The sequence below is a fragment of the Passer montanus genome, unplaced genomic scaffold (assembly GCF_014805655.1).
Source record: "Passer montanus isolate IOZ18808 unplaced genomic scaffold, ASM1480565v1 scaffold229, whole genome shotgun sequence".
In the NCBI taxonomy this organism is placed as follows: domain Eukaryota; kingdom Metazoa; phylum Chordata; class Aves; order Passeriformes; family Passeridae; genus Passer; species Passer montanus.
In genome coordinates, this window is record NW_024366915.1 from 249,808 (window position 1) to 272,131 (window position 22,324).

Here is a 22,324-nt window from a genome sequence, read left to right on the forward strand (position 1 = left end):
GTCGGAGCAGTGATTGTCTCCCTGCAGTCGGCACTGGAGAGGCCACGCCCTTGCTGCTGTCCAGTAGCGAGAATGTTCTGCTTTCCTCCCTGTTTGAAGATTAACTGTGTGAATTGTGCAGAGACAACACAGCAGATGAGGGAAAAAAAATACAAGAAAAAAATCTGAGTGGTAAGGAGAGAACGAGAGGGATTAATAATACTTGTATTAACACTTGAGATACTTTTGTGAAGAAGATGGGAGAGCCAAGCAATCCAATGTCAGTGCAGAGCAACTGCAGAGAAAGTCTTGCAGCAATTTGCAATTACTTAGCGTCAGGAGTGTGACAAATATGGCTGCTTTTTCCTGAACCTTGCAGTCCTTCACTTGCAATTGCTACAAGAAAGAGTTGAGCATGTCACAAAGTTACAGTTGGTTAAGAATTGGCATGACTGAAGCAGAGTGTTTCTTGGAAAGGACATGCTGGGGTCGGCTGTTACTTGTCTCTGCCCCAGCACGGGAAAAGGTGGTTTCTGGGCTGGCCGTGCTCTCGAAGAAGGAGTCTGGACTCTCGCTTTTCGGTCTTCAGTTGAGGTTGTTGTTCCACGCACATGTTCTTAGCATAAGCAGAGGGGAGCCTGGTGTGAAGAAACCACCAAAGACCCAGAGATGAACTGAATTAAAAAATGTTGTGTAAGGAACAGCCTAGAGAGGAGACAATTTTGAGCTTGCAGTGTTGGTGTGCTCAGGCTGTGGCCACTTGGAGACTTGGATGGACTGAATCTCCTGTAAAGGAGAAATGCACAGCCTTGTGACCAGGATTGTGCTGAGCATCACCCATTACCTGTTCCAAACCTCTATTCCAAACTAAAAGGACCTACAAGACCTCAAGTATTGTCTCTCCCTCAAACTGTAAGAGCTGTAGCATCCATCAATTTTCTGTGAAAGCCCAACACATCCTCTTTGGTAAGGTGGGAGGTGGAGACACAGCACTGTGATTTACTCACATATTACCCAGATGTGTCTGCAGATATGCAGGTAAATTTGGAGCTTTGGCACGCCCAGGAAAGTACCTAAAGTGATCTTTGATCCAGCAGAACTGTGCTGCTTCCAAGAGGAAAGGCCCTATGGGAGATGGTGTGGGAGCTGATCTCTCTCCCACCTGTTGGTGAACCTGAGGCCGTGGTGAGCAGAAGGCTCTGACCTGGAGGGCAGATGGAAATCCTCTCTTTTGTGAGAAGAATTGTGTGCCTGGAGTCTGCTGAGGAAATAGCAGAGCACAGATTCCTCCCAAAGGTGGGAACAGAAGAGCTGTGGCAAATCAGCTCCAGGTGCTGTCAGTAGCAGATGAAGAAAGGGATTGCAGGTTGCACACTCAAGGAGAGAGGTTGGACAAATGGGCCCAAGAACACCAGAAGCAGCCAGCCTAAGATCAGAAAGTGGAAAAGCCACATCTTCAGGCAACCAGTGCCTGAGCAAAGCAAAATAGTACCCAAAACACTCACAGCAGACTAACCGCCCTAAAAGAGATAACCAGATTCCAAATTCAGTGGCGCAAAGCCCTGTGCATTAATATTTCTGTGGTAAAGGTATATTTTTGTGTCAGCACACAAATCAGCCTTTCATTTCCTAGGTTGTTGACTGGAACCACAGCAGTTGCTTTGTGATAACGCAGTGCCAGGCACCAGAGGAGTGCAGGTATGAAACACAGCCCTCAGTGTGTCCTGTGGCAGCTGGCACATCTGTTCAGTGCCTTCTAGATCAGATCACAGAGGTGAAGTAAAGGAAGGAAAAGTCTCAGAAAGAAAAAAAGAAAAAGGAAAAAATAGAAAATGCATATTAGTGGAACATACTTCCATATAAAAGTACCACACCTGTCATATGTGTGTATAGGTCTTTGACTTCAAAGCAAATGTAGCTCTCTTCCTAAAAACAATTACAATAGATAAATAAATAGGATGAAAGGCTTCTACTGAGTTTCTTAACCCCCTTAATTTCCTTGTACACTGGCTACAGACAAGGTGATTCTATCTTGTTCTGCTATTTTGATCATTGGTGCTTTGAAGCAAAAATAGAAACACCAGTGTCTTAAAAGACATCCCTTTCTTAACCGCTGATTTGTGCAAGAGGCACTTTCATGTCACCAAAGTGTAATAAGCAACAACAAGATTAATTTTAAAAGCTGACCTTTGAAGCACAAAGCTTCAGTCCTTGCTCAAAATTTTGTCCTTGAGGTTTGTTCCGGTGTCCCCTCCTCTTGGCATGACTTTATCCTTACCTCATTGTAAGGTAAGGATAAAGCACATCATTTTAGCTAAGGTTGTACTCTCAAAATAGATTTTGTGTTTTCCTCTCAGGTATTGGGAAGTAGACAATGTTGTTGCTGTGGGCATGAGATGGAATGAAGGGTGGTGCTGCAGGGTGCTGTGCTAGGTACATTAGCTAGGGCCAACAGTGGAACTGTATTTGGTAAGACAGTAACTTTACCTAATGAATATCCACCCAGAGCAGTGTACATCAGATCACACAGAAATGTATCACTCCACAGCATCCTTGATCTAGCCAACAGTTGTTGTTGACGTTATTTAGGATGTTATAATTCTCTTGACAGACAAGCTGACTAAAGAAAATGAACACACATAAAGCTGTAGCCAATGCAGTTGAACTGAGTTCTTGCTTTTCCTTTCACAGAAATTGCACTACTTTTTCTTCTATTAGCATTACTGTTGTTGTTGTTGTTATTATTATTATTATTATTATTATTATTATTATTATTATTATTATTATTATTATTATTATTATTATTAGATGGTTACTCTTAGCTAAGTAGCATAGTAGGATACTTACGACTCACATCTGGGAAGAGAGACACTGATCACATTTTGCCCAGGTGTAGGAAAGAAATTCCATTGTCACCTGACCAGAAGGGACTTGGAGAGAAATGTTTCAGATGCTTATATATGCTGCACAAAAATTCTCACTTACTTTTGTTTTGTCATGTTCCTTCTCTAGTTGTCTTCCTCCTGTAGAGGAAGACAACTAGATGCTAAATGGAGAATATGTGTGTGAATTGAAGGAGCTCTCTCACTCCACTGACACCCAGAACATCCTGGCAGGCAATCTAAAAAAGACAGAATGAAAGATTCCAGTCAGTGAGAAACCCAGGCTGGGAAGCCTCAGCAGGGATTATTAGCGATTGCCTTGCTGCCTCACTGCCCAGCTGCCGTAGTGATCAGGAGAAATGAAGAGGCCTTATTATTATTATTATTATTATTATTATTATTATTATTATTATTATTATTATTATTATTATTATTATTATTATTATTATTATTATTATTATTATATGGTTACTCTTAGCTAAGTAGCATAGTAGGATACTTACGACTCACATCTGGGAAGAGAGACACTGATCACATTTTGCCCAGGTGTAGGAAAGAAATTCCATTGTCACCTGACCAGAAGGGACTTGGAGAGAAATGTTTCAGATGCTTATATATGCTGCACAAAAATTCTCACTTACTTTTGTTTTGTCATGTTCCTTCTCTAGTTGTCTTCCTCCTGCAGAGAAACACTTGATGCTAAATGGAGAATATGTGTGTGAATTGAAGGAGCTCTCTCACTCCACTGACACCCAGAACATCCTGGCAGGCAATCTAAAAAAGACAGAATGAAAGATTCCAGTCAGTGAGAAACCCAGGCTGGGAAGCCTCAGCAGGGATTATTAGCGATTGCCTTGCTGCCTCACTGCCCAGCTGCCGTAGTGATCAGGAGAAATGAAGAGGCCAGGAAATGGAGCACAGGCTTTACTGTCTTCTTCCCTTCCCCTCACTCACTCTCACTATTTTTTTTTCCCCCTGGCACTACACCTGGTGGTGCTGGAACCACCTTACTTTGCTGTCTGTGCAGAGGTTTCCTGTGTGCAAATATTCCTGGAAATAGTGATATGAAGAGTTTTCCTGAAAAGGAGCTTATCTCTATTATCCATAGCTATCTAATTGAAGTAGCTGCACTTGAATTTTAAAGAGATAGTCTTCAGAAATTACTTTGTATCCTAGTAAGCTCTTTACTGGCACATTAAGATACCTAAAAAAGAAAGTGAGCTTTTTATTGTAAGCATTTTTCACAAAAGAAAGTGAGCTTTTTATTGTAAGCATTTTTTTTTCAGTAAGCTGAAAATATTAATTACTCAGCAATGAAAATTACTGAATTTTCAGAATAAATGCTAGAGAAATCACTTGCATCTTTACACTAGCCAACATAACTCCTGCCATTAAAGCAGGTTTTCCTTCTAGATCCTGGACTAATTATGGTCTTTCATGTCTTTCTTCAAGTAAGGCAGGTGCCCCTAATTGGCTTCCCAGGACTTGTCTAAATTTATATATTGAAAGAAAAATAAATTAACCTGAATGAATTAAAAATCTAAACTAGGAGTAAACTATTTTAGTCTCTGTGTTACGTTCACTATTACATGGAATGAAAAAGGTTACACAAAACACCATTCAGCTAAACTGAATTAAAAAACCTCTTAAACTTCAAACAGTGCTGCCCCTTAGAGATTTGAAGCAGTTTTAAAATAGTTATAATTTGGTCCAATTTTCCTGAGAATCTTTGTGGAGTTAAAACTTGTACAAGTGGTATTCAGACTTTCCTAGACAGGCCATTTCCCTCATTCCAGCATCTGACCTTTAGTTCCAGAAGTGCTCACCTAAAATTTGCAGTGAGAGAGAGCAGAGAAATTGCTAACACTCTGTGCTTCTCACACAGATGCAGAATTTGCTAGTGGATAGAGCTCAGTGACCATACAAAATAACTTCACTCCATTTTGCAAAAGAAAGTAAAAGTTTTCCAGCAGTCCCTGGGGGATAATTCCTCCTGACTCTCAGTTTGGAAATCCTCTAGTTTGTCTTTTCACCTCATTCTCCTTTTTTTAGCACCAGCATCTCTTTTTAGCAAAAAGTACACTGTTCCAGGCCATTCTTCTGTGTTGCAATACAGAGCGAGTAACTGAGAGCCAATGCATTTTAACAGATATTTTGAAGAGCCACTAGACTCTATGTCTAAATTGAAAATTTGTCCCTTTCTTAGAAATACTCTGTGGTCTGCAAGAGTCAGAACATTGGAGCAAGACAGGAAGGAAGTTGGATCATCCGAACATATGCCACTAAACTGGCCAAGGTACATCCAGTTCTCTGAGTGTCACCAGGCTTGCAGTATTTCTGCAGTTCCATCATCATTTAACACATTTCTGTGCTGGCTCACTCTGCTGTTCTTTTAGCTGTGAACAGCCTTTTTTCTAATGGTTTGATTGGAGAAGCTAAAGAAGCATAGGAAAAGGGGTGTGTGTGGTGGGGAGGGCTGCTCAATGGTCTCTAAAGTGAACTGGACTACAGTGAGTGTGTTTCTGTCATCTTCAGATGTGTGCAGCTTGGATAGAAGAGATTACAGGAACAGATTTGAATAATTCATCTGCAAGATCAATTATTGGTAAGAGCCTGAAAAGTCTGGTTGTGGTTGTATATAGGAGATTTTATAGAGAGAAGACTTGGGAAATATATGAAGGGTGGTTAGTTCTGAGAAGAACCAAAACCAAATGGACAGACCAGGATGTAAATGAGATTAAAATACTTCAACCTTTTTAGAGAATACTAATGTACCCTAGACAGCCAAGCCAGCATGAATTCATTCCTGCTGGAGCTGTGTTTCCTTTGACTGTTGCTGTCTAAAGTTAAACACAGTGGCCCTGACATATAAGCTCATTATGTCTCCAGTAAACAGCAAAGGACTTTGAACACTTTTTGTCCCAGTGATCAATACTGAGTCTGAAAGAAAACAAAGAGAAAGCCACTGCCAGTCTATGTAATTTGGTATCCTCAATATTGTATTTTTATTCAAAATAGCCATCAGAAATGTCTGTTGCTTCCTACAAAAACAGAATGCAAGCACGAAATATAGGGGGTTTTTACCCCTATAAATAATTAGCAGTTAAAAATTATTTTCAGAGTTAGCCTTTGAAGAACAGCAGATACCTGCAAGGAGAACATATCCATTGTGCAGCTGACAGTACAGGAATAACCAGGCAATCATCTGGTATCTGTATGTAAAGGAGTAGTGCTGTCATGACAGAACTTCTCAGTGTTTGTGGAAGAGGTACAGCCTTTACAGGTTATATACACATGGCACAACAAGTTATGCTAAACATATTATTCATTCCTCCTGCTGGAATGCAATGGCTTTGGATATTTCCTAAGGAGACCAGCCTTACATAAAAATTATCTTTTTTTCTTTTCCTTTCTGTCTTTTCACAGCTCCCTCCTTGTCCCTAGTAAGTGTTGCACACACTTCTCAAATTTCATTGCAACTGGCTGAAGTAGGTAATCCCCAAACATGTGTTTGCTGCTACTTCAGGCAGTGCCTGGCAGAGCAGAGCTGAGTGTCCATCCTGCTGAGCAGAACTTTAAGACAGCCTGAACAGGAAGCTGTTTGCTTGATTTGTTGGCTGAATAATCAGCACAAGCAGCTCAAAATCAGCTGGAGCGTCCATACCCTCGTGCCCTTGCCTTCTCATATAAAACATGAGGCAGTAGGAGGAAAGCCAAGGCATCAGTTGGAGACAGGGTACACAAGGCAGGAGTGAAGATAATTTGGCAGTGATGCATAGGACACAAATAAGAACTTGGAGGATACCAGGCTTCTCAGTTCAGCTCTCCCAAGACCATGAATTTTGGCCCTGCCTGCACATTGAGCACATATCTAAACACCACCTGCCTGTCTTGTCCTGTCTCTGACACTCATACTTATGAAAAGCAGGAGCTGTACCCGATCTCAGGCAAAGGAAAAGAAAATATTATTCCCATTTCCCTGCACAAATGCTCAGTGCCATCAGAGCTGTTACAATAGGAAAGGTGCTTTGGCAACGGAAAATACTGGGATCTGGATGGTTGGGCCAAACCTTTGCTACCTGGATAAATTCTCATCCCAAGATTTTTTCTGATCATAGTTTTAAGCTTCTGCCCTGTTATTGTACAGACTGAATAAGTTCATAAGTAACTATTTCTTCTGAGCATTTCAGGTTGCAGTTAGGTTACTGCAGGAGCAGTTGAGTCCCCAAATGTTCATCTCTGCTTTCCAAAGCCCTCCCAGCTGTGCTGACCAAATGCCATTTGGTGTGTGGAACTGAAGGGACAAAGTGACCCAACTAAGACAAAACTCAGCAGAAGAAAAAGTTCGTTTTTCAGCTACATCAGTGTCCCCTATGCTCATGCACAGCAGGAAACAGCACCATGACAAGAATGGATGAGTAGTCAGGAATGACAGGCTTCCATTGTCATTCTGTGCCACTGCCCCAAAATCACTTAAGACTCTTCTCCCTCAGTCTTTTGGGTCTAACAGAAGCTGTTTTAAAGAAGTAATTGTTTAAGAATGAAAGTCAAGTGTACCCTGAAAGGCGTGCAAGTGAGCAGAGAGGAAGTTGGGAAGATTGCACAGAAATCACACAAATTTACAATGACCTAAATATTTATTCCCAAAGTTAAGGCCTTTGGGTACATTTTTTTTTTCTTTTTAATTTATGATCCCTGGTAATAAATTCTGCTGGCTAAAACATCATCCAAAATGTAATTCTGAGTGCAGTGTGGTGAGTGTTTCTGCTGATGCTGCTCAATAGTCACCCTCCCACATGCACACTGACACAGAAGTGGAAAAAACCCCATTTTTTGTTTCTTAAAATTTCTGCAACTCTTATCCTGGAAAGAACATAATAACAGACCTCCTAGGAATGTATAAGCTTTTTCCCATCTCCAGAACTCTTACATACTCTTTTTTCTCTCCTCTGTTCCAGAATCTGCTGTGTTTTCAGTGCATCAACTTCTGGAGGCATGAGAGCATTTAAGCGGAAGGTAGAGTATAAATCACTGTCATTAAAAACAGAAAAAAGAGGCACAGGTGGCCAGCAAAGAGAGATTTGGGTAAGTAAATCACCTGAGAAACTATGATTTCTTTATTATTTTGAGAGAGTAACATTATCTTAGTAAGCTGGTGGACCTTCCAGCATGCCTAATCTGTTTCTAGGAAGTCACTACAGGAACCCAGCTGATTGGTGCTTGATTGTGTTGTTTATTTTGGGCATTACTGTTCCTCTGGCTTTCTCCCTTTCTTCCATGTTGTCTCTGCAATAAAAAGCCCCAAGTGTGGGTCAGCTTTTGCCAGCTGATTGCCTTGGAACATCATAAGACGGAATAATAGAAATTGCTATGTTAAAATTAAAGAACATATATCATGCTAGAAGCTTCTGATTACAGGATTGGACACTAGCAACATTCTAGCTGTGCTCAACAGAACATGGTATTTTACTGAAAGGGCCTAAGGGGTTTTTCTCTTGGTAGGTTTTTTTTGGTTTTTTGTTGTTTTTTGTTGTGGGTTTTTTTTTTTTTTAATTTAAGTTAAATTAAAATTCTTAGTCTAGAATTCTTGTTTACTGTTTAGAAGACTTTTTTTCACAGTCGCTTTTTTTTTTCTTGGTAGGTTTTTTTGTTGTTGGTTTGTTTTTTATTTTTTTATTTTTTTTTTTTTTTTTTCCCCCAAGATTCTTCTAAGATATAAGAGAGGTCTGAGCCTAAAAATAGTTTAGCCCAAATACATGCACTTGCATTTTCTGGAGCTGCAGGCATAAACCCAAAGAGTTCCTACAATGACAGACAGTAAACTTTCCCTGAAGCATCTTTCAGGTAATCAGTTAATTAGACCTTATGGCCACGGAGCTGAAGGGTGTGTGTGTACAGGAACACAGAGAAAAGGCCCGGGGGGGGTGGCAGGGAGGGAGAGTGAACCGGTCAGAGGCAGTCTTGGAGCAGTTTGTTAAAATGTTTGAATCTTGAACAGCCTGGTGTAAATCTTTGCGTAGCTGATGAGCCTCCCCACTTCAGCCAATAGTCCTGTGAAGTCTTCGCTGCAGACTGAGAAAGCTTTTACCTGCCAGGGGTGACACGTACATAAAGAACGTCCTGGTGCCCAGGAGTGAGGCGAGAGGTCCGGAGCATCCAGCAGGTGCCAGCGGCGGAGGGCAGTGCCCCAGAGGCACGGGAGCTGGCGCGGACACCTGGCAGAAGTGGCGTCGGGCAGAGGGGACACCCGGCAGAAGTGACACCCACTAAAGGTGACACGCGGCCGTGGTGCCACCGGGCAGATGTGACACCCAGCTGGGGAGCGCTGGGCGAGCTGCGCTTCCCCTGCGGCTGTCCCTCCGCTCCTGATGGAGCGTTCGGGGACCGCAGCGCGGGAATGAGGAGCTCCCGCTGCGCAGCTGCCTCCGCCCCTGGGGCTCGGGATTGACTCCTGAACCTGCTTCCAGGGACCGGTCCCCTCCCCGCTGTGCGGTGACCCCCTCCGGCCAGCTGCCTTTCCCTTCCTTCCTTGAGCATCCCGGTGCTGGCAGAGTCACATGTTTGGTCTTTGATGCCTTTAATCCCACCCTCAGCGGCCGAGAGGGAGGAGAGAAATTCGCGGAAGAGAAGTGAGCCACACGCCGAGAGCAGGATCCCGGCGGGAGCGGAGCTGCGGGAGGGAGGGAGGCGGGAGCGGCCGTGCGGGGCTGCCCAGCGGATCGGGTAAATCTCCCGCTCGGATCGGGTAAATGGCCCGCTGGGATCGGGCTGTCCCTGGGGGGATGCTTCCCCTTCCCCTGTGGGGGATAAGGGGGCGGGCGGTGCAGCGAGGCTGGGACACCGGGGAAAGCGGGACCACGAAGTTATGGCTGATGAGCAGCCACAACTGCTCCTCAGGGCTGGGCTTGGCTGCTGTGGCTGCGGCACCCGAGCCAGCAGGGAGGTAGAAACCCTGCAGGGATGGAGGAGATGTTTCTGTGCTTGCTCCGGGGATATGCCTGTGCACGGTGACGAGCGAGCACAAGTGGCCGGAGTCCGGCCGCGCCTCAGGAAACGGCCCCTCCCTTAGGGGAGGTGAGTGGAACTCTTAAGGGAACGGGGAAAAGTCAGCCCGCTTCTGCCCTGAGCTTGGTGCCCCGCGGAGGAGCCCTCGCCCGAGGCAGAAGCGTGGCCAGAATCTCTCTGCTTGGAAATGCGGGCAAGGAGCTGAGCACTGGGCACACTGAAATGCCCTCGGTGTGTGTCTGCAAGGAGGGCAGAGAGCGGAGGTGGGATCAGCTTTTCTTACCTAACGCCCTCTCCTCTCTGACCATCCCCACCGAGGTAACTGCTATTAATCCCGGTGCTTTACGGGTCACCTTGTGCTACCTGGCAGCTCTCCCGAAGGGAACGAGGAGCACCTAAGAAACCCAATGGCCGAAGTCGCTGACATTTAGAATGAAAGGCTGTTGAGGAAATTGCAGTTGTGCTGTGATGCAGCAAAACGGGAAACTATGCTGATGTACAGGCAGGCTCCTGGGCTGGCTTCTCTCTTGCAGTCGCTGAGAAAATAATTTATGTACAGCCATTAGGGCACCTCAGGTTCAGCAAGCATTTGCAAGCACAAAAGGCAGGAGGAACAAGGAGGAACAAGGAGGAACACCCTTAAGTACGTGTGAAATCTGCTGATTTCTTGCCTGTCCAACAAGGGCATTACTAATTGTGCCAGAGATTATTTTTCAGCTCCTGCATTTACCTCATTTTCTCCCCTTGGGGCTCAAGCAGATCACCAGGATCCCCCAGAACCAGGGCATTCCATTCACCACGCCTTCCTGTGCAGGATAAACACCCTGGTTCACGCATTGTGGGGGGAGGGGAGGAAGAGGGTGTATATTCCTCAGGCACAAGTGGTGAATACAGAGAAATCAGTAATTTAACAACAGTAGCGAGTCTCTTCAAAGAGGAGTGCTTCTTATCAATATGACAAAATATTTTTCTTTCAAACAGAGGTTTGAATCACAATACTCTGGTTGTTGTCTTGTACAGTTTTGCATTTTGATTGTTACATAGACCTGTCCCAACTGGAAATTTACAGCTTTGTCATCAGAGAGATTTGGGAAAGCAAATATTCTATTTCCTTATTCCTGTGCTTTATTCTTCACAGTCATAAACAACAGTAAAGCTACAACATCTGCAGCGTTAGCAGCTGTCACCGCATCTGTTTCCTTTTCTCTCCCTCCATTCTTACACCCACAACTCTACTGGCACAGGTGAATCTTTAGGAGAAGTCATCATTGTGGGAATAACAAAAAGGTGTTATTAATGATTAGGTAATAATCAAATGATATTTAATGATAAAAATTGCAAATTGTGATTAAGGAATAAATCAATTATAATTTAACGGTGATTCAACAACGATTTAACAATAATTAATAATTAAGCTGTAATGAAATGGTAATTGATTGAACCATGTTTTAGTTTCTGATTTCAACAATTATTTAAACCATTATCAGACTCTGCTACTTCCTTCTTTTTACTTACAGCTAAAGCTATAGCTGGATATATAAATGTCATGAACATACATAGGATGTACTTGGAGAAACCTGTTGGGACTGCTGGGGTCCTTCTGACACAGAGAGGGCATTTTAGTGACAGGCTCACCAAGTTGGTGAGGGCCTTAATTTGAAGCTGCTATGGGAGAGGAATTTCAAGCCTTTCAGTTTAAAGCCAGGGCTAGCAAGAGATGCCCAGAACACGGGGAGGGATCACAGATCAGCAGGAGGGCACCTGAATGGCAGCACAAAGGAATTCCAGCCACTCCAGCCACTACTTTGCCTTCATCAGAGTTGAACTTACCTGCCTGTGTATGGGCATGGGCACACCTGCAGGGCTGCCAGCTCCTTGGCATCATGACAATGTGCTGGGGTGGCTCCTGGGACTGTAGTGGTGGAATGGAAGGATAGAGAATCCTTTGCATGGGCTGGGGGGGAGATGAGGAGGGGTCACCCTCTATGTCAGTGACCATCTGGAGTGAATGGAGCTGTGCCCAGGGATGGATGAGGAGCTGTCCAACAGATGATGAATCAGGATTAAGGGAGGACAGGGACAGGTGACTTCATTGTGGGGGTTTGCTAGAGGCCACCGCACCAGGACGACCGAGTGGATGAGTCCCTCTGTAGACAGATAGACTTGTGATCACAAGCCCTGCTTCTCTTGGGGCACCTCAACTCCCTGTCACAGTACCAAAATCACAGACAGCTCTCCAAAGGCATTGCCTTAAGTCTCTGTGTTTAACTATTACCTTGCAGAACTCTCCTCAGGCTGCTCTCCACTCCCACTTCATCTGATCTGACTGCTGGGTAGCAGCAGAGGGAGCATTGCTTTTCCATGGGATTGCCCTGCAGGGAGGCAGCCAGGTGATATGGGCTCTGTTCATGTTTATGTGACAGAGGAAAATTAATATACATGAGAAAAAAGACAGAAATTGGGGAAATATCTATAATTAATATATATTGAGTTCACGGCCTCTTTCACTGGTGGCATAGTCTTATCCTTTTAGTTCAAACAAAATGGGCAAAGTGTCATTCACCTGCCACAGCTATGTCCCTTGTTTCTTAGTTTAGTAGCTTTCAAACTGTGCATCATGGATTTCTAGGGATTTATGAACAACCTGTAAAAGTTAACTATGGTCTGCTGAGAATAGCAAGCCAGCCTATGATGAAATTTACATTCAAGTTTTAACACTGCAGTTTCTAATTGGTCACCGAATTGGTCATGGTTACCTCCTGCATATTTGTGCATTTTTACTGTTCCAATAGTGCTTAAATTTCATCTCATTGGGCAGAAGAGGTCTGTACATTCACAGGCCCTGAGGAATGGCAGATCAGAACAAACAGCAGTGCCTTCAATTTCTACCTCATGCACCACAAAACTTTTCCTAAGGGCCAAGTCCTCTGCCCCTCTCTTGCCACTTCTCTTACACTTCAAGCTGTCATTAATCTGTTAACTGTGACAGTGTTACACCTTTAGTACACAGATCATAAGAAGCAAGAGTTCTAAGGGAGCTGAGAGCTTAAGTGCAGCAGCCCTGATCTTTGCCTGGCTTATCTGATGATGAGATGATAGATGCCGCTCATCATCTACGAACAACAAAAGAACAATTGCTTTCAGCAGTGTTTGAGGGGGTGAGAGATATATTTGGTACCTGCCAGTAAAATGCAATCAATAACAACTACTGGTCTCTTACCATTAAGGTTCTTCTGAATGTTTTTAGCAGCACAGCTCTTGCTGGGACAGTTTGTATTTTTTAGGGAGCCCAACTCCCAGTTTGGCCTGGAATCAGATCTGTGGATATTGAAGGCGGCTTCCAGCCAGGCTGTGCCCGGTGGGCTGCCTTGGCCAGGATAGCTCAGTGGTGCTCAGCACAGCGTCCGAGTGCCCAAGTAGCTCCCAGCCACAGGCAACCCAAGCAAGCTCAAGTGATTTCAGCTCTTTGTGATTTCAGCTCTTTAGCTTGCTGGTGCCACAGCAAACGCTGGGAGAGAGAGGAGAAGTGCTGTGTGAGGTTCCGAAGAATTCTTTATTGGTGTCCTCTACGAAAGTTCTCAGTGACAGCTTCTTCTGCCAAACCAGGCAGAAGTCGGGGTTTATATACCTTACAGGGGTTTTGGAAATTGTCCAATAGTAAGGGTCAAGGGAAGGTGACCTATAGGCTTACAGAGAGATACGCAAGGTCCGAAAGGCAGAAGAGAGGGGCTGCTAAGGCCCAGTCATCATGACTTGGCATTTCCTAGCTCAGGCTTCTGACCACCAAGGAGGCCTTGCAGGCCCTGGGCCTGCTACATGTGGATGCTTGGCTTCTGCTGGACACTGGTGTTGTCAAGGGGGGCCTGAGACATTGCAGGAATATTATCTGTCACCTGACCTACTAAAAGCTGTCAGAAAACAAGAGGAATTGCAGATGAGAAAAGCTGGCCATCTGGTCTATTAATAGGGATCAGCTCATGGCAGGGACCTCAGGTTTTGGAATTTGAAGATATCTGTACAGTCCCTGTCAGCATGCCCGTATGTTACAGGAGATCTCTGTGGCTCCTTGGGAAGCTTCCATCAGCTTCTTCACATTCAAGCAGGGCATTTGTTGCAGCACCACAAATGCCTTGTGTCTGCCAGAGAGGGTTCATCAGCACAGGAGCTGGTCCTGAGCTGGCAGCTCTTCTGCATGGGATGTAGAAAAGCTTTTCACACAAATGTTTCAGCTTGGGTGCTGCTATAGGATCAACACACAAGTGTAAAGTACGACTTGTGTGAGCACCATTGCTCCCACCACTGCTATGGCCCAGCTGGGACTGTGACAGCCATGACATTTCCATGACATTTTCCAAGAGCCTGCCTTTGTTTCCCTCTTTCATCCCTTTGTAGAGAGATGACTCTATGACTCCGACCAAATGACTTCATCCAGCTGTTTTTATGTTAGGAAAGAAATGGCTTTTCCCACTGACACTGAGAAGAAGTGTAGATAGGCCAAAAAGAGTAATTTAATATTGTAATTGTACAGGAATAGTTGTGTCTTTGTGTCATGGTGCAGGAAGGAGAAGCCAAATGGTCTCTTTATATTCTGGAGGAATCTAGAATTTTGCAGATTTGAAACATGAAGGAAATATTTTTTTTCCAGGAACAATCCAGCAGATTAAAAGCAAGATTAGTGACATACAAGAATTCATGTGAACAGTCTAATTGCCCTGATTTTTGCATTAGCTTCTGAAAGCCAGGCTGTGAGATGTTCAGGGCAGCCAGAGAAACAGAACAAAAAATCCAAATAGCAATATCTAACTTGTGTGAAGGTGAATGTTTGCATAGAGTGAGTGTGTGTGTATGTGTGTACAAAAATATTATATATTTATATTAATGTTTCAGTTTAAAATTCAAGATACATAGTTTTAAATTGCATATTTTTAAATAAGAGTAGGATTCAATGGCTTAATTACAACATGTTCATGTGTGAACATTGCTATGCCCATGTATTTCACAGGTCCTAGTAAAGAGGAGACATCTGAGAGAAACAGACACACACATTACCCTTAGCATACACAGGCCCATGCTTCACAGTCCAGGAGGAGAGTGAAAAAAACCACATTTGGAAGTGTATGAGAAGCAGGAGGGAAGCGTGTATGCCTCCAAAGAGGTAAAAGTTTGTCTCTCCAATATGTGCTAGAGTATGATACAAGAATTCTGGCTTTGCTTCATGGCTATGATCTAAATATTATTATGTCACTGTCACCAGAGAGGGGTACCTAATTTCTGTGCCTTTAATAGAAAAGGATTTCCACACATCCTGGATCCACCTTGCCTGTTGTTACATGTTTGAAGCACAGTAACAAACACACAGCCAAGCTGGCTGGATCAGAGATCCTATGTGCTAAAAAGGCCTTAGGGGTCCTTTACTGGAAACTTAAGTTTGGCTCATCTGTCCTCAATGTCCCATGACTATTCTGTGATGCCTCCACCATACTTTCCCACAAATTCTGCCTAGATACTTCAAAGTTTTGAAGTCTCTTTTGAAACTGTCTCCATATCTGCATCTGCACCATTCCCACTTCTTTTGCTTTGACCAGAGGCTCTTAAAAACAAAGCCTCTGCTGCTTCATTAAAAGTCACCTCTGAGAGTAGGGATAGGACAAAAGAATCACAGCCACTGGTGTTGCACAGATGGGTCACAAATGCACATTTTCATTGATATACGACACACATTGTACACAATGACTGCTGTGCTGGTTGGGATCATCACTCATTGTACTGGATCCATCAAAAGAGGTCTTGTCAGCCATTGAGTGAACTTAGACATTCAACGTGAATTTACCTTGACTTTCCCTCAGCACAGAGGCAAAGGAAAGATTAGATCAGGTGCTGTTGTTGTGCAGGATCCTTGCTCATTCTGGAGCTGTAATTCACAGCTCAGCTGGAGTGGTTCATTCACTGCTCCTGGCAGAAAGCAAAATACCTGTGGGAAACAAAGACAGCTGTTCACAAGAGCAAGCAACAATAGCACAGCACATCAAGGGGCCCCTCTGACAGTGACCACGTGTCCTAGTTGTTAGGCATCTGGGATAGGTGCTTTGCAGCAGGGCCGTGGGCACAGTTAAATAGAAAACCTTGCAGATGACAAGAGACCTCATACTGAATAAAAACAGGCAAAAATTTGGTATATCTGATGACAAGCCCACTTTGGCTTTAGTTAGCTTTGAATAAAATTCATTTTGAGGTGGCATTTGGTTGAACTATTTTAAAAACCATATTCCTTGCTTTGGAATGAACCAAGAAAATATTTTCTGTTGGGTTTAATCAGTGGGGGTTGTTTGGTTTTTTCTTTTTGGTAATGGATGGGCTCTTCTCCCAGCTCTCTCCCAGGTGATTTATGCCTTAAGTTCTTAACAAGTCTGATTATAGGTGAAAAATACCTAAATCTCTTGAGAGATGAAACCAAAGAAAATGGCAACCCTTCATCTGTCAGCAGGGTGGTATCAGTTACACAGCACAAAGGCACAGTGCAGGTTAGCTGAGAAATAGCATCACAGCAGTGCTTTGCTCTCCAGTAATCAGCTGGATACCTTCAGAACATCTTTGGAAATTAGAGTGAGTAAAAACTGCTTGTGAGTTCCATGCTATTCCAAAGGCAAGGCCTTTAGGCCTCCTGGCAGAGGACACCAGGAAAATGGCACAGGAAAAACCACATTTTGTTTCCAGCCACTGAAAGCCCTGGAAATGCCAGGGTAGTCACAGTGGCAGGTGGGAAAATCTCTCCTCTGGCTTCCCTGCAGTGGGGTTTGGGTGTCAGGATTGGAGTGTCACTGTGTATTTATTCCACCAAGTGCCTGCAGATACAACTGGTTTCTGTAGCTTCAGCTGTGAATGTTTCAGTACTTGCTCTTCTCTCTTTTATATCCTTGTACTGTACAATTCCAGGACAGTGCTCTGTTCTTTCCATTCATACTCATTCTTGCAAAGAAAAATCTCACAGCAAGAAATGGGACAGGCAATAGAAAAAGGAAGAGGGGAAAGCAAGCAAGCAAACAAGCAAGCAAGCAAGAAGCTGTATCCAGTTAATAAATGTTTTGTTGTGAGGAAATGATTTATCCATTTGTCTCAAAGTTATTTCCTGTTTGTCCAGTAGTACTTAGTTTGACATTTCAAAAGTCCAAGAGAGGTCAATAATTTCACTGAACCTCATAGCTGGAAATTAAGAACATGAATTTGAGGCATCCCTTCTAAACCAGAAGACAATTTTCATGGCATAAGAGGTGACAGAATTTGACTGCGAGACCAAACAATGTGCAGAGGGCCCAGGACTTGGACTTGGCAGTGTGAGAGTTTCAGATAAACCAGCTGAGAACAAATTCCTTTGTGCAAGAAGAAGGAATTTATTTACAAGCAAACTTTCTACAAAATAAACAACCTTTCTATAAAAACTCTGTTAATAGTCTCTTCTTTCTGGGTCCCACTGTTTGTTTTCCTGATTGGCAGATCCATCTTTCCTTACCATATTTGACAAAGAAAGATACTCCCATGTTCATGCATTGGCATAGATTTTATCATTTTGATCCAACCCCACTCAAATCAGGTCTTATTAGGCCAGGTTTCTCAGACCCTTCTCCAATCAAAATTGATGTATTTTAACAGGGACCTGAGGCAAAATCAAGCTCTGAGTGCTGGAATTTAACCTTGGCTTACTTTTGTATAGAGAGGGTAGATATTTCACAAAATAAACAGGTAATCTTCTGTGAGATACAAAGGCATTGGCGGTTTCTCTCCTGCAGTCAGAGATTCATTTTCACACTAGCTTTACAGACATCATATCCCAATTCAGCAGACGACAGGGCCCAGCATGTGGCTGTGAATAATCTTCAGTAAAACACAAACCTGCCAAAAATGCACAGAGAATTAGATACTCCATGGTCTGTACTTCTTCACTGCATGTCTCCATTCTGAAGTAACTTCATTTCCACTGATTATCTGTCCTGACAGCTTTGGGAGAATCCACCCCATCAGCCAGTTTATCCAGGTATCTACAGGCTAAGAGTCAGCAACATCGGTGTCCCTTCCCATGACTTTGTTCTTTATGGCAAGCTAGGAATGCCATGTTGGTGTCTAGGAAGCTAGGAATGACAGAGATTTTTAATTGCTGATGAAGAGTTACATTTTATAGCTCTGTTTCTAAGCCTCTGTGCAGCTGTGCCTATTTTCTGTTAGAATTTCAGCTTTGGTGTCCAGTGTTCCTGGACAGAAACCACACCTACAAATTGTCCTTTCAGCAAGCTCGTCGAGTTCAGACATCTGCTGTGGTTTGTATTTTGTGTTTTCCACACTGCTTCTCATCCCACAAGGCAAAAGCCTTAGGTGTCCTGCTGACTGGAGCAAGGTTCAGGAGAGTGCAGCAGTGCTGCTGGTGGTGCTGGCTGCAGCTGGTAGGGACATCCCGAAGGGGCAATGGCTTTCTCCTTTGAAGCCAGCCGTCGCTGCAGCTGTATAAATATAGCGCAGCACTTGACACAGGTGGGTGAGTTAGGAGGAGAAATCTCCCTCCCCTCCAGCACTGCATAAACAAATACCTGCTCTATAGACATCAGTCTGTGTGCTTTTATTTCCAGCCTATCTTTCGGGCATCACAACAGAGAAGTTTGCATGTCATTGCAATATGGCTGGTTATGTGGAATTTTTGGGAGAAAATTTGGCTTGCAGCTGTGCACCTCAATGTGGGCGTTTGGTCTGACAGGCATAATTTTCACATGTACATTGTGTTACAGGATATCAGAACTTGGTTCTTCATTAAATCTGATACTGTACCATCACATTTTGCCTTTCCATATACCATCTGGAAAATACATTTCCATGCTAGATTTTCCAGTGATTTTCCAGAGGAAAAGCAGTGTAACACTCAGGAAGTCACTGAAATAGCAACAAAGCTCAAGAAGCTTTTGGATGATACCCTCAGGCATATGGTGTGACTTTTGGAAATGGTGCTGTGCGGGACCAGGAGTGGGACTCAATGGTCCTGATGGGTCCCTTACAATTCAGCATTCTGTGGTTCTGCAGATTTTCAACACCTGACCATCAGGTACATCTTGTTGTCTGCTTGATTAAATCTCCCTGCTTGTCGATTAGGCCTGAGAGTACACAAAGACCAAACATCAAAGAACGCCTTTTCCTAAGGAGATTTCCACTTTCCTGAGGAAAGTTCCGTTTCCCAGAGAGGGGGCTGGCTTGAGGGGACGGACTACATTTCCCATGAGGCTCTGCGGGCGCGGCGCAAATGCGTCACCCGCGGTGGCCGCGGGAAGGCGCCCGGCGCGCCCCCAGCATGGCGGCGGTGCGGGCGCTGCGGGCGGCGGCGCGGCGGAGCCCGGGGCTCGGGCCCCCGGGGGTCAGGGCGCTCTGGGGGGCATGCCGGGCCTTAACCGGGCCGTGGAGGTCATCTAGCCCGACAGACAGCCCCTGAGCAAGTCGCTCCGGGTTTGTCAGGCGGCTTTGGAATGTCCTCAGGGAAGGAGACTCCGCGGGTTCTCTGGGCAGCCAGCGCCCGCCGAGGCGCGCTGCTGCCGGGCTGCGGTGGTGCAGGGTTGGAGCCTTTAGAGCTGCTTTCGTTACGAGTGGGAAGAGTGGGATTTCGCGGATCGAAAACCAGTTCCTCTGTGACATTTTGCGTGAAACCACGCATGGGTTGTTGACTAGGGGCATATGAGAAGACAAAGTTTTTTACTTAAAAACTAATAATGATTTTTAATTTTTTTTTTTTACATATGGGCACTGATTTTCTTCTGTGGTAGTTATTTTCTGATACGCTTTTTATTCACAGCAAATTAGAAAATGGAGCTGTAACTCCAAAAAGAAAAGAAGTAGCTGATCCTGTTAAAAGGCTGTTTTCACTCAGACCAGTGAAAGAAGGTGGGTGGGTGATGGCTCTGCAGAGGCAGCCCGTGTGCGGAGCAGCACCGGGGAACGCCTGTGCACTTGTGGCTGACAGACCTGACGAGTCCAGGGGATGTGTGGAGTGTCTGGAGTGAGTGGTTTAAAACACCACGAATACAAAAACGCTCTGACTCTGTCTTGAGTAGTGCAGAGGCTGAAAGTGTGTTCTGGTGCCAGCAGGAAGGAGGGAAGAGAAGTGGAAGCAGACGGAGCAGTTCCTGAGAAGGAGGAGAGGAGCGAGGCCAGCCTGATCCGCCCCCCGCCTCGCCGCCGGAGCTACGTGCCGCCCCAGGACCTGCAGAGCTGCCTCGAGTCCCACGTCAGGGAGGTCTTCGGGCCCGCTGTTCCCGAGGACTGGCAGCAGGCTCCCCTGCAGGAGACCAGGCTGAAGCATCGCCTGCTGGCCCGGCTGGCGGCAGAGCTGGGACACGCCGTGCCCAACTCGCAGCTGCACCGCATGCGCCGCGCCGGGGACGTGCTGGGCTTCTATCGCAGCCCCGTCAAGGACGGCACCGAGATCGATGAACTCGCGGCCGCAGAGCTGCCCCCGAACCTGAAAATCATCTGGCAGCAGTGAGTCCCCCCACAGAGCATCCCTGTGCCTGGCTGGTGCTGCAGGACAGCAGCACGGCCCTCTGGCTGGGGTGAGAGCTGTGAATTTCAGTAATAAAGGTTCACTGTGCTGTGCGCAGGTTTGGCTCTTCCTGTTCTGCTCTTTTTTCCCTGCAGACCAGTTCTGCTCTTTTTTCCCTGCACTGTGAGGCACTGGTGCAGCGTGGGCACTGCCAGCTGCCCCTTGCCTTTTTTTCCTGCTGCGGGGCACTGACAGGATCCAGTGGGGATCAACAAGGGGGCCATCTCCACAGTTTCTACTCTGCACCTCTGTATTGGTTTTGGCTGGGGTAGAGTTGATTTTGTTCCCAGGGACTGTCATGGAGCTGTATTTTTGACCTGTGCTGAACTCAGGGCTGATAATACTGAGATGTTTTTGCTCTTGCTGAGCAGGGCTTGCACAAAGCCAAGGCCTTTGCTGTTATTCTTACTGTCACACAGGTGAAGGGATTGGGGATACATGGGAGGGGACACAGCAGGACAGGTGACCCAAACTGACACAAGGGATATTCCAGACCATATGGCATCAGGCTCAGTGGATAAAAAAATGGGGGAAGAAGGAAGCAGAGGACATGTGGAGTGATGGCATTTGTCCTTCCAAGTCACGGATGTGCAATGGGACCCTGCTCTGCTGGAGGTACTGAACACCAGTCTAACCATTGGAAGCAGGTTATTAATTTTTTATTTTGCTTTGCTTGTCTGTGCAGTCTTTGCTTCCCCTATTAAACTGTCCTTATCCCAGTGGGTGAGTTTCACAGCTTTTATCTTTGTGATTCTCAGGACCGTGGCAGTGTGCTTCCCACTGCTCACACTGTGGCTCACAGAGATCTGCTTTCCTTCTGTTTTGCTGCTGTGAAAACCAATGCCTGTGGGGCCACTCTGGGGATGTGCTTGGCAAGCTCTGGAGCACAGATGCCAGGCTCTGGAATGCTTTTTCCAGGGCTGATGAATGGCACTGTAGCTGTCTGCCTGGCTGGATTTCTTCGTACTGTTCCTGGTTGGCCCAGATCTGGCTGTCAAAATAATTGGAGTTGCCAACAGAACTGGTGTGAGGATTAGTCTGTGCTAGCCTTCAGGATGCTGTGATCTTCCCATTTCCCTTTCTCAAAAGGAAAAAACAAACAAAATATGAAAATTTGTTCAATTGACCTGTTTTATATCTTACCATATGTCAACAAGAGCTCTCATGGAATGAAACACTCAACATAGTCAAAATTGATGTTTTCTTTCCAGAATATGAAACTTGGTGGGTTTTATAACACATAATTCAGTTGAGCTTTATTTCTGCTTTTCCTCACACTTACTTTCACTTGAAAACATCAGAACACTGCATAATTGCAGTGCAGTGTTATCTAAGTAATCCATGAATTTGTGGAACATGCCACCAGACTTTACAACTTTACATCCCTGAGCTGTGGATCAGATGGGATGCATTCTCCTTAAGCATCCAGACAGTTTCTATTTAAAGGAAAAAGTAACCATTTAATTCTTGTCTCTGGATATCAGCTGTCTTCTTTTAGCTGTCTGCTTTTTTGGTGGTTTTTTGTTTGTTTGTTTGTTGGGGGGTTTTTTGTTTTGTTTTCACGAGTTCACACAGAAGTTCCTGTACATGAAAGAGCAGTTTGTATTGTAATCTTTCCAAAAGTACAGTCACAGAAAGCAAAACAAATCTTCATGAAATTCTGAAGAAGAAAAAGGTAGGTATTTCGCATTGCATTTTCTACTTCTGAATAGAAATAGAATTTCTGAGTGCTGTCAATAAATCTGACTGTAATGATTTGATCTCCTCTTCCTGGAGATTTGACACGCTTAAAAAAAGACATCCTGGCAGAATAATTTATAACTACAGAGTTGTGGATTCTTTGGGCTCCTTTATCTCTGTTGGCAAATGGAATAGTGAAATATCAGGAACA

At 44.7% G+C, this 22,324-nt stretch overlaps 1 protein-coding gene across 7 annotated transcripts; it reads left to right on the forward strand.

Annotated features, from left to right (window-relative positions):
• The first annotated feature begins 9,417 nt into the window (after positions 1-9,417).
• On the forward strand, positions 9,418-20,490 carry LOC120502678 (39S ribosomal protein L50, mitochondrial-like). 7 transcript variants are annotated; one of them, XM_039710275.1, is made up of 2 exons: positions 9,418-9,584; positions 19,977-20,490. In XM_039710275.1, exons 1-2 carry the CDS (start codon positions 9,433-9,435, stop codon positions 20,374-20,376), a joined length of 552 nt encoding a protein of 183 aa, XP_039566209.1. In that variant the 5' UTR covers positions 9,418-9,432; the 3' UTR covers positions 20,377-20,490. The 7 variants fall into 7 exon arrangements, 6 of the variants coding, with proteins under 6 accessions (XP_039566209.1, XP_039566210.1, XP_039566214.1 ...); XM_039710276.1 differs by having other exon boundaries at positions 19,980-20,490; XM_039710280.1 differs by lacking the exon at positions 9,418-9,584 and adding an exon at positions 19,326-19,449.
• Positions 20,491-22,324: the final 1,834 nt, after the last annotated feature.

What these genes read in the sequence shown, in the direction of transcription:
- LOC120502678 (XM_039710275.1), top strand. Translation starts at nt 9,433, where the DNA reads ATGCCTTTAATCCCACCCTCAGCGGCCGAGAGGGAGGAGAGAAATTCG. An exon ending in GGGGCTGCCCAGCGGATCGG is followed by an intron (nt 9,585 to 19,976) that starts GTAAATCTCCCG and finishes TTCTGGTGCCAG; the next exon opens with CAGGAAGGAGGGAAGAGAAG.